The sequence below is a fragment of the Lagenorhynchus albirostris genome, chromosome 20 (genome assembly GCF_949774975.1).
Source record: "Lagenorhynchus albirostris chromosome 20, mLagAlb1.1, whole genome shotgun sequence".
Classification (NCBI taxonomy): domain Eukaryota; kingdom Metazoa; phylum Chordata; class Mammalia; order Artiodactyla; family Delphinidae; genus Lagenorhynchus; species Lagenorhynchus albirostris.
The window spans coordinates 18,327,704-18,340,199 of record NC_083114.1 but is presented as its reverse complement, the minus strand read 5'-3'; the positions used below and the strand labels follow the sequence as shown (position 1 = coordinate 18,340,199).

The 12,496-nt window shown below is 43.6% G+C and overlaps 1 protein-coding gene across 6 annotated transcripts in view; it reads left to right on the top strand.

The window, feature by feature from the left end:
- The window catches only part of MYO1D (myosin ID), a 348,947-nt gene that overhangs the window by 183,530 nt on the left and 152,921 nt on the right, over positions 1–12,496 (top strand). For all 6 annotated transcript variants that reach the window (XM_060133821.1, XM_060133826.1, XM_060133823.1 and 3 more), the window contains 3 exons: positions 6,238–6,461; positions 10,093–10,237; positions 11,141–11,245. In XM_060133821.1, the coding sequence (XP_059989804.1) occupies positions 6,238–6,461; positions 10,093–10,237; positions 11,141–11,245 (474 nt within the window). The remainder of the gene's footprint in view (positions 1–6,237; positions 6,462–10,092; positions 10,238–11,140; positions 11,246–12,496) is intronic.

The following is a 12,496-nucleotide window of genomic DNA, read 5'->3' as shown; positions in this document are numbered from 1 at the left end:
TGAAGCCAAACTGAAGATATGTAATTGACCTACTTCTTAACAGAGTGTTACCTAGGATCCTACATCTTTTGCAAACTGTATCTTGTACTTTAATGACTGACAGATGTTGCTTTGAAATGCCTGACCACCAAGGAAGAGGAAAACATGGTCAAATTAAGATGGCATTATAAAACATCTGGTTAGACATGACAGACTGTGCTTATATCTACTCATCTCAAAACCCCTCAATCAGCAGTAAAGGATGAAAATTGGAGAAACCCACAAGGACAAATAGAACCATAATGGAAACAACAGCAGAAAAGAGGCATCAACATAATTTTGGAAGTAAGTGAACGTGTGGTCAGCCCCCCAGGCTGGTGGAGAAAGCTGAAATCTAAGTGCCTGCAGACAAGCAAGCCAGGCCACCAACCATTGGGCTGTAGGAAGATTCAGGATGGGAAGGACCAGGTACCTCTGTAGCTAGGGGTGAGGGGTGGAGCTGGAGGAGTAGAAGGGTTGAAACTCTGTATAAAGAGCAATTATAACGACTTCCCTGGTGGCCCAGTGGTTAAGGATCCACATGCCAATGCAGGGGACACAGGTTCGATCCCTGGTCTGGGAAGATCCCACGTGCCACGGAGCAACTAAGCCCACGCGCCACAACTACTGAAGCCCGCGCTCCTAAAGCCCGTGCTCCACAACAAGAGAAGCCACTGCAATGAGAAGCCCGCCCACTGCAACGAAGACCCAACACAGCAAAAAATAAATAAATTAATTAATTATTTTAAAAAGAGAGCAATTGTACACCCAGCTCTCCTAACCTCACAAAGTTGGAGGAGCTCCCTCAGTCTCATTCTGATAGAAGACAAGAAGTTTACTCTGAAGAAATTGAACCAGAGAAGCTCTGGGCCTGGGGACACCATGCACCAGTGGAGGAGAGGGGTCAGGCACCATGTTGAAATCAAGTAAATTAAGTGAAAGTCTAGATACGAAAGATATCCTCCAGCCCCCTTCACTCAGAATTCTGGCAGCAGTGAGGGAACAGTTTAAGGTACGGACATTACTGGGGTCCCCCACAGATGGCTGGTCCCCACCTAGTCGCCCTGTAGTGGAGTCCACCACCCACAAAGCACACATACAGAGCTTCCAAGTGGCTTTTCACTTTTCAGTGAATGGACAGCCAAGGATCCCCAGACATTCAAGCAAGGCCTCTAGCTCAAAAGACCAAGACGAAGACAAACGGGAGAAGAGGGGATTTATAGGTAACAGATGCAATGTAGAGAGCAGCATAAAAAGCAAAACCATAATTCATCTGCTTGAGAGGAAGGATGCTTTTGTAAAACAAGAGCAACATGCTTTGCTTTTTTTTTTTTTTTTTTTTTGCGGTACACGGGCCTCTCACCCGTTGCGGAGCACAGGCTCCGGACGCGCAGGTTCAGCGGCCACGGCTCACGGGCCCAGCTGCTCCGCGGCATGTGGGATCCTCCCGGACCGGGGCACAAACCCGCGTCCCCTGCATCGGCAGGCGGACTCTCAGCCACTGCGCCACCAGGGAAGGCCAACATGCTTTTGAAAGGGATATTTGGAGAATGAGGATGAGTTCTTGATAGTGGAAAACGTGACAGCAAAAATGAAAGATTCAATATCAGGCTTGCAAGATGAAGTTGAAAACATTCAGTCACTCAACAAATACTATTTTTTTTAAACATCTTTATTAGAATATAATTGCTTTACAATGGTGTGTTAGTTTCTGCTGTATAACAAAGTGAATCAGCTATACATATACATGTGTCCCCATATCCCCTCCCTCTTGCGTATCCCTCCCACCCTCCCTATCCCACCCCTCTAGGTGGTCACAAAGCACCGAGCTAATCTCCCTGTGCTATGCGGCTGCTTCCCACTAGCTATCTATTTTACATTTGGGAGTGTATATATGTCCATGCCACTCTCTCACTTCGTCCCAGCTTACCCTTCCCCTCCCCATGTCCTCAAGGCCATTCTCTACATCTGTGTCTTTATTCCTGTCCTGCCCCTAAGTTCTTCAGAACCTTTTTTTTTTTTTTAGATTCCTGACTTACTTCACTCTGTATGACAGTCTCTACATCCATCCACCTAATTACAAATAACTCAGTTTCGTTTCTTTTTATGGCTGAGTAATATTCCATTGTATACATGTGCCACATCTTCTTTATCCATTCATCTGTTGATGGACACTTAGGTTGCTTCCATGTCCTGGCTATTGTAAATAGAGCTGCAGTGAACATTGTGGTACATGACTCTTTTTGAATTACGGTTTTCTCAGGGTATATGCCGTACGACCCAACAGATACTATTGAGTGGCTACTATGTCCTTGGCACTGTTCCAGGCAGTGGAGATTCATCAGTGAGCAAAAGAAGCAAAGATCCCTGGCCTAGTAGAGCTTAAATTCCAGTAGAGGGAGAGCATAAACAATACAGTCATATGTAAATTACAGGTGTTATAGAGTGTTAAGTGCTGGAGGCAAGAGCAGAAAATAGAGCATGGTACAGAGAGTGGAGAGTACCAGGAGGGGAGGGTGGACAAGGGGAATTTTTTTACATAGATGGTCAGGGCCGGGCTCATTGGGAAGGTGACAGCTGAGCATGGACTTAGAGAGTGAGGAAGATGGCCATGTGATATGATATCTGGAGGAAGATCCTTCCAGGCGTAAGGAAAGGCCCTGAGGCAGGAGGCCTGTGCAGGGTAGAGCAGGGCCCAGTGTGGCTGGAGTGAGCCAAGGAGAGGACAGTGGAAGGAGCTGGGCAGTGACAGTACCAGCTCATGTGGCCCTTGTGGGCCAGGGGAGGGGCTTTGGCTTTCGCTCTGGGGGAGCTGGAGCACCGCAGCAGTGTTTTAAGCAGAGAAGTGACACGATCTGACTTTGGTCTTAAAAGGATCACTCGGGGGACTTCCCTCATGGCGCAGTGGTTAAGAGTCCGCCTGCCCATGCGGGGGACACGGGTTCGAGCCCTGGTCCGGGAGGATCCCACATGCCACGGAGCAACTAAGCCCGTGCGCCACAACTACCGAGCCTGCTCTCTAGAGCCCACGAGCCACAACTACTGAGCCCGTGCACCACAACTACTGAAGCCCGTGCGCCTAGAGCCTGTGCCCCGCAACAAGAGAAGCCACTGCAATGAGAAGCCCACGCTTGCTGCAACTAGAGAAAGCGCGTGTGCAGCAATGAACGCAGCCAAAATAATTAATTAATTTAAAAAGAAAAAAGGATCACTCGGCTGCTGTGTTGAAAATTAACTGTAGGGGGTCAAGGTACTGAAGAGAGGAATTGTGTCTAAAATTCAGTAGCAGGGATGTGTGACCTGTGGCCCTAATGTTCTCTTTTTTATACCTCAGTGTGTCCTCCAATTCACCCGCTCTGTTTGCCTCTATCCTTGGTTCCACCTAAGAAATGAGTTGCTTGCCCTCTCCGTCACCCTGATCCCTGCCTTGTACCTTCTGATAACTTCCTCTCCCAGATCCCATCAGATCTCCTTCAGGGTTCAGCCCCCACTCTCTTGCATCAGATCCTAAAGCACATAATGTCTGGTTGGTTCCACTTTTCATGTTCATATTGTTGAACGAGGGCCCCTCTGGCTCCCTGGTTTTTTGCTGAACCTCTCTAGGCATAATCAAATAAGCATTAAGCATTTGCTTACTGAATATAATATTTAGTTTTCCCCCTTTTTAGACACTCTGTCATCAGGCTAAGTCCTCTCTGGAGGTAAGCTTTGTATGACTTGAAAAACCCCCACAGTTTAAGCTCTTTAAACAAAGAGGGAAACGGGAAGATCTGTCTCATACCTTAAGTTCCAACCTTCAGACCCTTCACGAGACAATCAACCACAGCCTTTCTCCCACACAAAGGCCTGGGGAGCGTATCCGTTTATAAGGGAAAATACGTGAATCATTTTTTTGCATAGAAATCATTTGCCTCCGTAGTTTTTCACTGCTACTTCTTCTCTGATGTTAGAAAAATAAATAAAGCCGAAGGGACTTCTGATAAAGTTGATGATATAACTGCAGGCCCACAAAATTCCTTTCTCCCAAATAATATAGTTAATATAACAGATGTAATCATGTAAACCCTATTGACTTTAAATTTTTGATGTAATTATTATTGGGATTATAAAGGAGAGGTACTAGTGATGGTAGGAGAGCTAAATCACCAATGTCTGTAATTTGGGTAGGGTCTCAAAGGATCCACCAAGAAATAACAATACATGTGTATTTACAGCACATGTGTATACTGCGTATATGTATGTGTATACATATAAATAAATTATATGTGTATCTCACTGCCGCGAGAAGAAGCAGTTAAAATAGTTGGCATGAAATGACACTGTGAGATGGGGAGGTGGGCTTAGGTGGGCAAGGGGAAGGGCTGCTGTCTTTTTTATAGCATTTTTGTGCTATCTGATTTTTCAACTACACAAAACCTAAATAAACTAAGGACACAGATGAAATCTAAAAGGTTGTCCAAAAAAAAAAAACCTACCCCTTAAAAAGTACCTACATAGACATTTTTTTCAGATTATACTAGAGTCTAACCAAAAACATTTTAATAAAAAATCTTTACAAAACACTTTTTGAAAATTATAAGATTGATTTCCTGTATAGATGTGGCTCCAGGGGGGTCTTAATTTCCTTCCTCTTAAAAAAAAAAAAAAGCAACAAACAGTATGAAACTTTAAAAATGTGTTTTCTTTAAAAAACTGCATCACAGATTTCTACCCTCTAATTGTACTCTTTTGGTTTTTCAAGATACTAAAGAAGGGACCTTTATTTTAGCACTTGGGTGGAGGCCTGACAAAGCTGTGTGCGTGATAGATTCGTCTACAAGAAGAGAGGCATCTTGACTAAAACAGGTTACTGTGCTGATGCCACGTGCAGCAATGAGTGACTTTTCACTGCCTCTGTGTCTTTATATATTCTGTTTATACGTGAGCTCCAGGTTCATCAGAAGTTGCTCCTATGTCGCGTTTCCCTCACATATCATGGTTTTTCTTGACCCATTAGTTCCTCTTTGGGGTCCGTGGATGGCCTCCTCATATTTGTACAGCAGGCTGGAAAGGGAGGGCTTTGTAAGCACATGGTACCTGTTTAGGAGCCTTCGTGAAGACCAACCTAAAATGGCTGAATAAAAGAGGTATCACACCAGTTTTTCTGAGAGAAAGTGGTGGGCACAGATGGGGATCTAAGAAGAAATAAAAGAACCCCGAGCGATCCTGGAGAACCCATACTGTGGGCTTTGAACTGGAGGTTGAATATCTTGGTCCTGAGAGGCCAGAGACAGGGAGGGAAGTAGTACCCTCCACCTAAGAACTGAGACAGTCAGTTAAGTAGCAGCAGTGAGTATCACCTGGCGCGTGATGGCGATGTGTACGAGGAGTTTATCCAAGAAAACAATGAGGACGTTTGGGGTCTTGGGACTGTAGTAGCAGAAAGGGAAAGAAAGGGATTTATACTGGAAATACCGTGGAAGAAAGAATACGTTTGGTGGTAGAAAGCATATTTAGGGGAAGAGCCAATAATGAAGATCACACCAAATTTCTTTTTACTTGAGAGATTGAGAAGTATGGGGTCCTGAAAAAAATATAAGTATCTGTGAGTTCACCGTGTTTGGATAAAGCAGACGCTGAGACGTTTACATAATGTCTGATTGATTTCTGATCACTGAAAAAATTTAACAGATTCATATTAGTAACTTGTTTTTTACCCTTTCTCCACGAATACATCTAAATTCTTGGGACTTCACCTGGGGAGGGGGCGCTGCACAGACTGTGTATAAATCAGTTCATACATCCAATGCGACATTACACTAGTGGCCAATGTGTATCATCTGTGCAAAGCTAGGTTTCATAAGAGAACTGTGGATGCTGATGGCTTTGTGTTCTGACTCATCTTGCTTCCTTTCAACATTCTTAAAATATTTATCCAAAGATAATGGTATTTTGGCTTTCTTCTTTACACGACCGTAAAGTTAGAACAGGGCTCTGCTTCAGACTCCGTGCACGCCTCCTTAGGAGGTAACGAACAGCTAGACACTGAATCAAAATGACGGACGTGACTCCTAGTGCCATCTGTTGGTGGCAGGCAGAACTGACATGCTCTGGCTGATTTTGTGACGCATACAAATTGCCAGGTTGAGCTTCTAAGTAAAGGAGCTTCTGTGATTTCAATGTGATCTGCTACTCAGCCAACCAGCAACATTTTCCTTTTTTTTTTCCTCTATTGCGAAGGTGTGGCGGGGCACCCTGGCCCGTATGCGGTACAAGAGGACCAAGGCGGCTCTGACAATTATCAGATACTACCGGCGCTACAAAGTGAAGTCGTACATCCACGAGGTGGCCAGACGCTTCCACGGCATCAAGACCATGCGGGACCACGGCAAGCACGTGAAGTGGCCAGCCCCGCCCAGAGTGCTTTGCCGTTTCGAGGCAGCCCTACAGGCTATTTTTAATAGGTAAGGACTTGGTATGTGCTGCATCCGTTTGTGGCAGTACACATACTATATAAATGTACAGATCTGAGACCGTGACATTAGCTCCACCATTTGCTGCGTGACGTTGCTTTTACCTTGTGTCTCCACCTTTGTAGATTTCACTTTCAAAGGGCATCTGCCTACCCCTCCAAATAATAGAACGGTCCGTTTATTTTTCCATTAGCAGTAGACAGCAGTATGCCACAAGGCCTGAATCAAGCCAAGTTTAAGATAAGCTAGTAGCATGATGTCTCTACTTTCTTTTACTAGCAAAAAGATAACTTTATTAAAATCACCACACATCACTCACACTAGGATGTCTGTTCATCCTTTCAGAGCAGGGGTTCTCTATCCCGCACCTGACATTCACAAGGAGTTTATAAAACACACTGATGCCCAAGTCCCACCTCCAGAAAGCCCTGTTTAACGGTGCTGGGGAGCGGAGCCCAAGCGGGGGTCCTTTTTAAAGTTTTCCAGGTGACTTTAAAGTAAAAGGCAGAAAACACTGTTATAGAGCAAGCTATTTTTTTAAACAAATAAGTAAATAAGTTAATTAATGCCCATGCAACATTTGATACCTTTCCAGCTAATCTTCATTTTCTTAATAAACTGCCCTGCATCTGACTTTGTAGTTATTCATAGCTCCTTTCTCATCGTTTTTTGAGCTTGTTTGTTGACAGCATGCACCAGATATGTTTAGCTATGTCTCAGGTACAGCCATCTAGTCGCATAAACTAGGCTGATGGTTCTCAAATGTGGTCGTTTGGCATTATGGTATTCCGCCCAGAACACCATGAACTAATTAACGTATTGATGTAATTGATGTATTGAATGTAAGTCAATGTATTGAATGGCAGATATCAAAAAGAAAGAAAACGCATGCAAGGAAAACTCTTTAATACATATCTCATTTGCTTTTAAAAAAAATGATTGCTCATAAAAAGAAAAAATAGAACAGGAGAGCATTATTGAAAGCAAAAGCACCCCAGCCCTCCATTCTCCCATGCAGTACTATAAATGTTAGCTGTAAATCTTGGCAGTCTTTTTACTGCACAGATAAATCTTTTTTCATGAATTATGTCACCTGCATTTTTGACATAATCTAAAAAGTGATTAAATGATACATGAATATATGCTCATTTTTTTTGAAGTGACATAGGGACTTCCCCGGAGGTCCAGTGGTCAAGACTCTGTGCTCCCACTGCAGTGTCATGGGTTCAGTCCTGGTCGGGGAACTAAGATTCCACATGCTACGCGGTGCAGCCAAAAAAAATTTTTTAAAGTAAATAAAGTGACATAATATAAAAATTTACAGGATATAAAGTTGAAATCCTCCACACCTCCTCTAGTCTCTCCCCATTTTATTTCTTTCCCCTAAGATAACCACTCATTAGCAATTAGTTTGCATCCTTCTAAATCTTTGTCTACGCACTTGCAAACACACACACACGCAAGAGAAGCGTGATACAGTGGTTAAGAACACACACCCTGGAGCCTGGGTTCATATTCTAGCTCTGCCACTGACTAGCTGTGTAACCTTGGGCAAATGAGTTAACCTCTCTGTGCCTCAGTTTTCTTATCTGTAAAAGGGCCATAATCATAGCACCTGCTCATAGGGTTGTTGAAAGTATTATGAGTAAATATGTATAAAGCATTTCAGATAGTGCCTGACACATAATAAGTACTATGGAAATGTGTGCTTATACTGTGAGTGTGTATGCATTTGGGTTTTCTTCCCCTCTCTTTTTTCCACAAGGAGGACTCTATGTATGGTTATATGACTTTACTTAAAAATAAGTCTTGGAGACCTGTCCATCACAATAAATAAAGATCTATGTCATATCTTTAATGGCTGCAAAGAATTATTGATTTTGATGATGTCGCACTGTAGCCTGTACAGTCTTCTTTTTTAGACTTGGAGGTTTTATGTATGGCCTAGAATTGATTATTTTTTGTAAAACTCAGTTTATTCATTCAGCAAGTATTTACTCAACACCTGCTGTGTCACAGACACTGACTTAGGTTCTAGGGATACAGTGACAAACAAGAAAGATGTGAAATACTGTCCCAGCCTTCTTAGGGCTTATAGTCAATGAGCATTTTGAACATAATACATCTGCTCTGTGTCTTGACTGTACACACACACACACACACACACACACATTGAATGAATCTTGCCAGCTGTGTTAATCTAGTTCAAAGGCACACTTTTTCTGTAAAGGGCCAGATAGTAAATATCTTAGGCTTTGTGGGCCCCATATGGTCCTCGTCACATATTTTATTTTGTTTGGTTAAACACGTAAAAACTATTCTTAGCTCTATGGGCCGCGTTTGGCACAGGCTGTAGTTTACCAACCCCTGGTCTAGTCCCTGTATCGCATTTCATTTATTCTTGCGTTTTTGATCTGTGGAATCCTGAGAGAAGTGTGTTAAAGGATTTTGCTGTGATTGTGGGGTCTTGTTTTCTTCTGCCGCCTCCGTGTGTGTCTAATCGTGCTTCAGCTCGCTCCCACGCCTCCTAGTAATTCTTTTTCATCCTGGGAAGGCTGGGAGCCTTCCTCACGCCCAGCTTCTTCTTCACGTGGCCAAGGCTGCTCACTTTTCCGGCGGCAGCTGTTGTCGTCTACACGTGTTTAAAGATGGCAGGTTACTTGATGAGGATGAGGAAGCGTGTGCTACACCACCCCCAGGTTGGGTGGCTCGAGTCCGGGTTCCCCGGCACAGCTGTTTGCCATGGGTCTCTGGAGTCGGTCAGCTGTGGACCCTGTCCTGGGCCCCTGTGGGCAGCGAAGAGGGGACAGGCTGACCGGGCACAGGGCCCCCTTGGCTCTGTGGATCCTGGCCCCGGCTCTCCCTCTGACACCCCCTCCTGTTCCCCTCCCCCAGGCCCCTGTTCCAGCTGCCAGGACTCCTTGCTTGTCCTCTCACACACCAAACAAGCTCACACTTTAGAGCCTTTGCACGCACTGTTTCTCTTCCTGGAACAAGTATCCATACAGCTGGTACCTCCACTTCCTGCTCACACATCCTTATCAGGGGTGCCTCCCAGACCACCCTCTGTGACCAGCACCTGCCCCCTGGCCCTTCCCTCTGCTGCACTCCTGTCCCCCTTTCCTTGCCTTATTTTCTTCCATAGCACTAATCACATCATCCATACTGTGTATTTAAGCATTGGTTTATATCTCGTCTGTCTCTGCTCTCTAGAATATCAGCACCTAGCAGAAAGGACCTTCATCTGTTTGTTTACTGCTGTGCTTCCACTCCCTAGAACGGCATCTGGAGTTTAGTACGTGCCTAGAAAACATTTGCTGAGTGAATGAATGATGAATCCAAAGTTCCTACACCCTAACTATAGATATAAGAGAGGCCACGTATCACTCAATTCCGGTTGCTTCCAAAACACGCAAACAGCAGAGGAAGTTCTGCAAAAAATCTCTGTCCCCGTACAGCTATGTGTATTTTAACATGTTCTATGTGTATTTTAGAGGCATTTTACTTTTTTTAGGGTAGCACGCAAGGAATTTAATGCTACTTAATGGCTGCTTCAGTCATTTTTGAGAATGAATGGGATGTTATTTCTAAAGTCTCATACATTTTGCTTGTTTACTTATAGATGGAGAGCATCCCAGCTCATCAAGACCATACCTGCTTCAGACCTGCCCCAGGTTAGGGCAAAGGTTGCGGCTGTAGAAATGTTGAAGGGTCAAAGGGCTGACCTTGGGCTCCAGAGAGCCTGGGAGGGCAACTATCTTGCTTCGGTAAGTCCAGGAGGACAGAGTGGAATCCACTGCTGCTCCCTTAACAAAGAAAGAGAAGAATTTTTCTCCAAGTATTTGTGGAAAGACTAAGACACCTTCAGAAGCTAAATTTCTGTGAGAGATACTAAACTAAAAGATTTTATTGCTTCTCAGTGTACGATATTCGATGTTTCCCTCACTTTAAAGAGAGTTCTCTGTCTTGTACCCATATGAATTAGGTACATTCAATAATCTGGCTTCGATCATTTAAACCTTCCCTTGCATAATTCAGCAACTATTTTTAATTACCACCTTTGTATCAGTTATTCCCAAAGCTGGGAATTCACCCTCTCTCCCATTCCTTATTTTTAAAATATTCTAGGATCGTTGGTGTTATAATAACCCTTTAGTAGCTTATCATCTGGGATGGGGAGGTAAAAAGTACATGTGTGAAGTTATGTGAGTAGAGTTATAAAGCAGTAAAAGACTGCCTTCTCATCTAAAATGTTAAGTAGGGCTTCCCTGGTGGCACAGTGGTTAAGAATCTGCCTGCCAATGCAGGGGATACGGGTTCAATCCCTGGTCTGGGAAGATCCCACATGCCGCAGAGCAACTAAGCCTGTGCGCCACAACTACTGAACCTGCGCTCTAGAGCCCACGAGCCACAGCTACTGAGCCCGCGTGCCGCAACTACTAAAGCCCACGTGCCTAGAGCCCACGCTCCACAACAAGAGAAGCCACTGAAATAAGAAGCCTGCGCACTGCTACCAAGAGTAGCCCCCGCTCGCCACAACTAGAGAAAAGCCCGTGCGCAGCAACAAAGACTCAATGCAGCCAAAAATTAATTAATTAATTAATTAATTAAAATAAAATAAAATAAAATTTTAAGCATACTCATTTTATCGTGTTTCCTTTTTCTTTCAGAAGCCAGATACACCTCAGACCTCAGGCACCTTCGTCCCCGTTGCGAATGAACTGAAACGGAAGGACAAATACATGAACGTCCTCTTTTCCTGTCATGTCCGTAAGGTAAGGCAAGCTTGAAAGAGACCTCCTTGGAAAGAAAAGACTGATTTCAGGTGAAACTGACTTAGCTATGACCACAGTAAAACAGAACAATAGGTACATAACTGGCTGCATCATCAGTGAGCTCTACCTGTATATATGGTGAGGCATTGATGGAATGGCTAAGTGACTACAAGTTTGGGGTTAGGCTATAAAGACTAATTAGGGAAGTGAATATTTTTGGTAGCCATTTCTTTTTAAGACAGGAGAAGGGGGATCTCCCTGAGGTCAGGGATTTGTATTTTTCTGCATGTATCTTTGATAGCACTTTGTCTGTAGCACACGGGTCTGGCTTGTATTTAACGGCCATTCAGTACTGTTTATACATGTTTTATTATGATTTTTTTAAAAAAACAGGGAACGGGGAGAAAACGTAATTTGGAAAAGGGAGAAGGACATAGTGAGACTTGGAAGTGGGGTGGAGGGGAATTATGTGCTATGACTATATTTGCTTATCTGAAGCAGGACACATGAGCACTATTTTTTACCTGGGGATGAGAGCAGTTGAGCAAGTGGAAATATGGAAACTGGAAAGTGGAAGGAAAGGGATATAGTTGGTGTTTAAAACCTTAAAACACTTGTTTTCAAAAAAGAGAGGGAAAATTGAGATGATTGTAAAAGAGCATTTTGAAAAATTATGCAAATAAATTTAAAAATACCAATGAAATGGGTGAATTTAAGAAAAATATTGCCTAGATTGACCCCAGAAATGATACTGACATAAATATGCCAATATTCCAAAGGAGGAATTAAGAAAATTATCAAAGAATTACTTATAACAAAGGTCCAGATTTAGGTGATTTTAGAGCTGTTTTGTATCACATCTTCAAAAAGTGCATAATTGCAGTATTATTCAGATCAAAATAGTGAAATATTATTTTTCAACTATAAATTTAGCAAACTTTAAAGTGTTGATAAGAACCAGTATTCTCAAGGGTTTAGGGAAATGCTATTGGTAGGAGTATAAGGTACAGTCCTTTTGAATGGACAATTTGGCAGTACTTATCAAAATTTAAAATACACAGACCAGGACTTCCCTGGTGGCACAGTGGTTAAGAATCCGCCTGCCAATGCAGGGGACACGGGTTTGAGCCCTGGTCCGGGAATATCCCACATGCCACGGAGCAGCTAGGCCTGTGAGCCACAACTACTGAAGCCTGCACGCCTAGAGCCCGAGGTCCGCAGCAAGAGAAGCCACCACAATGAGAATCCTGC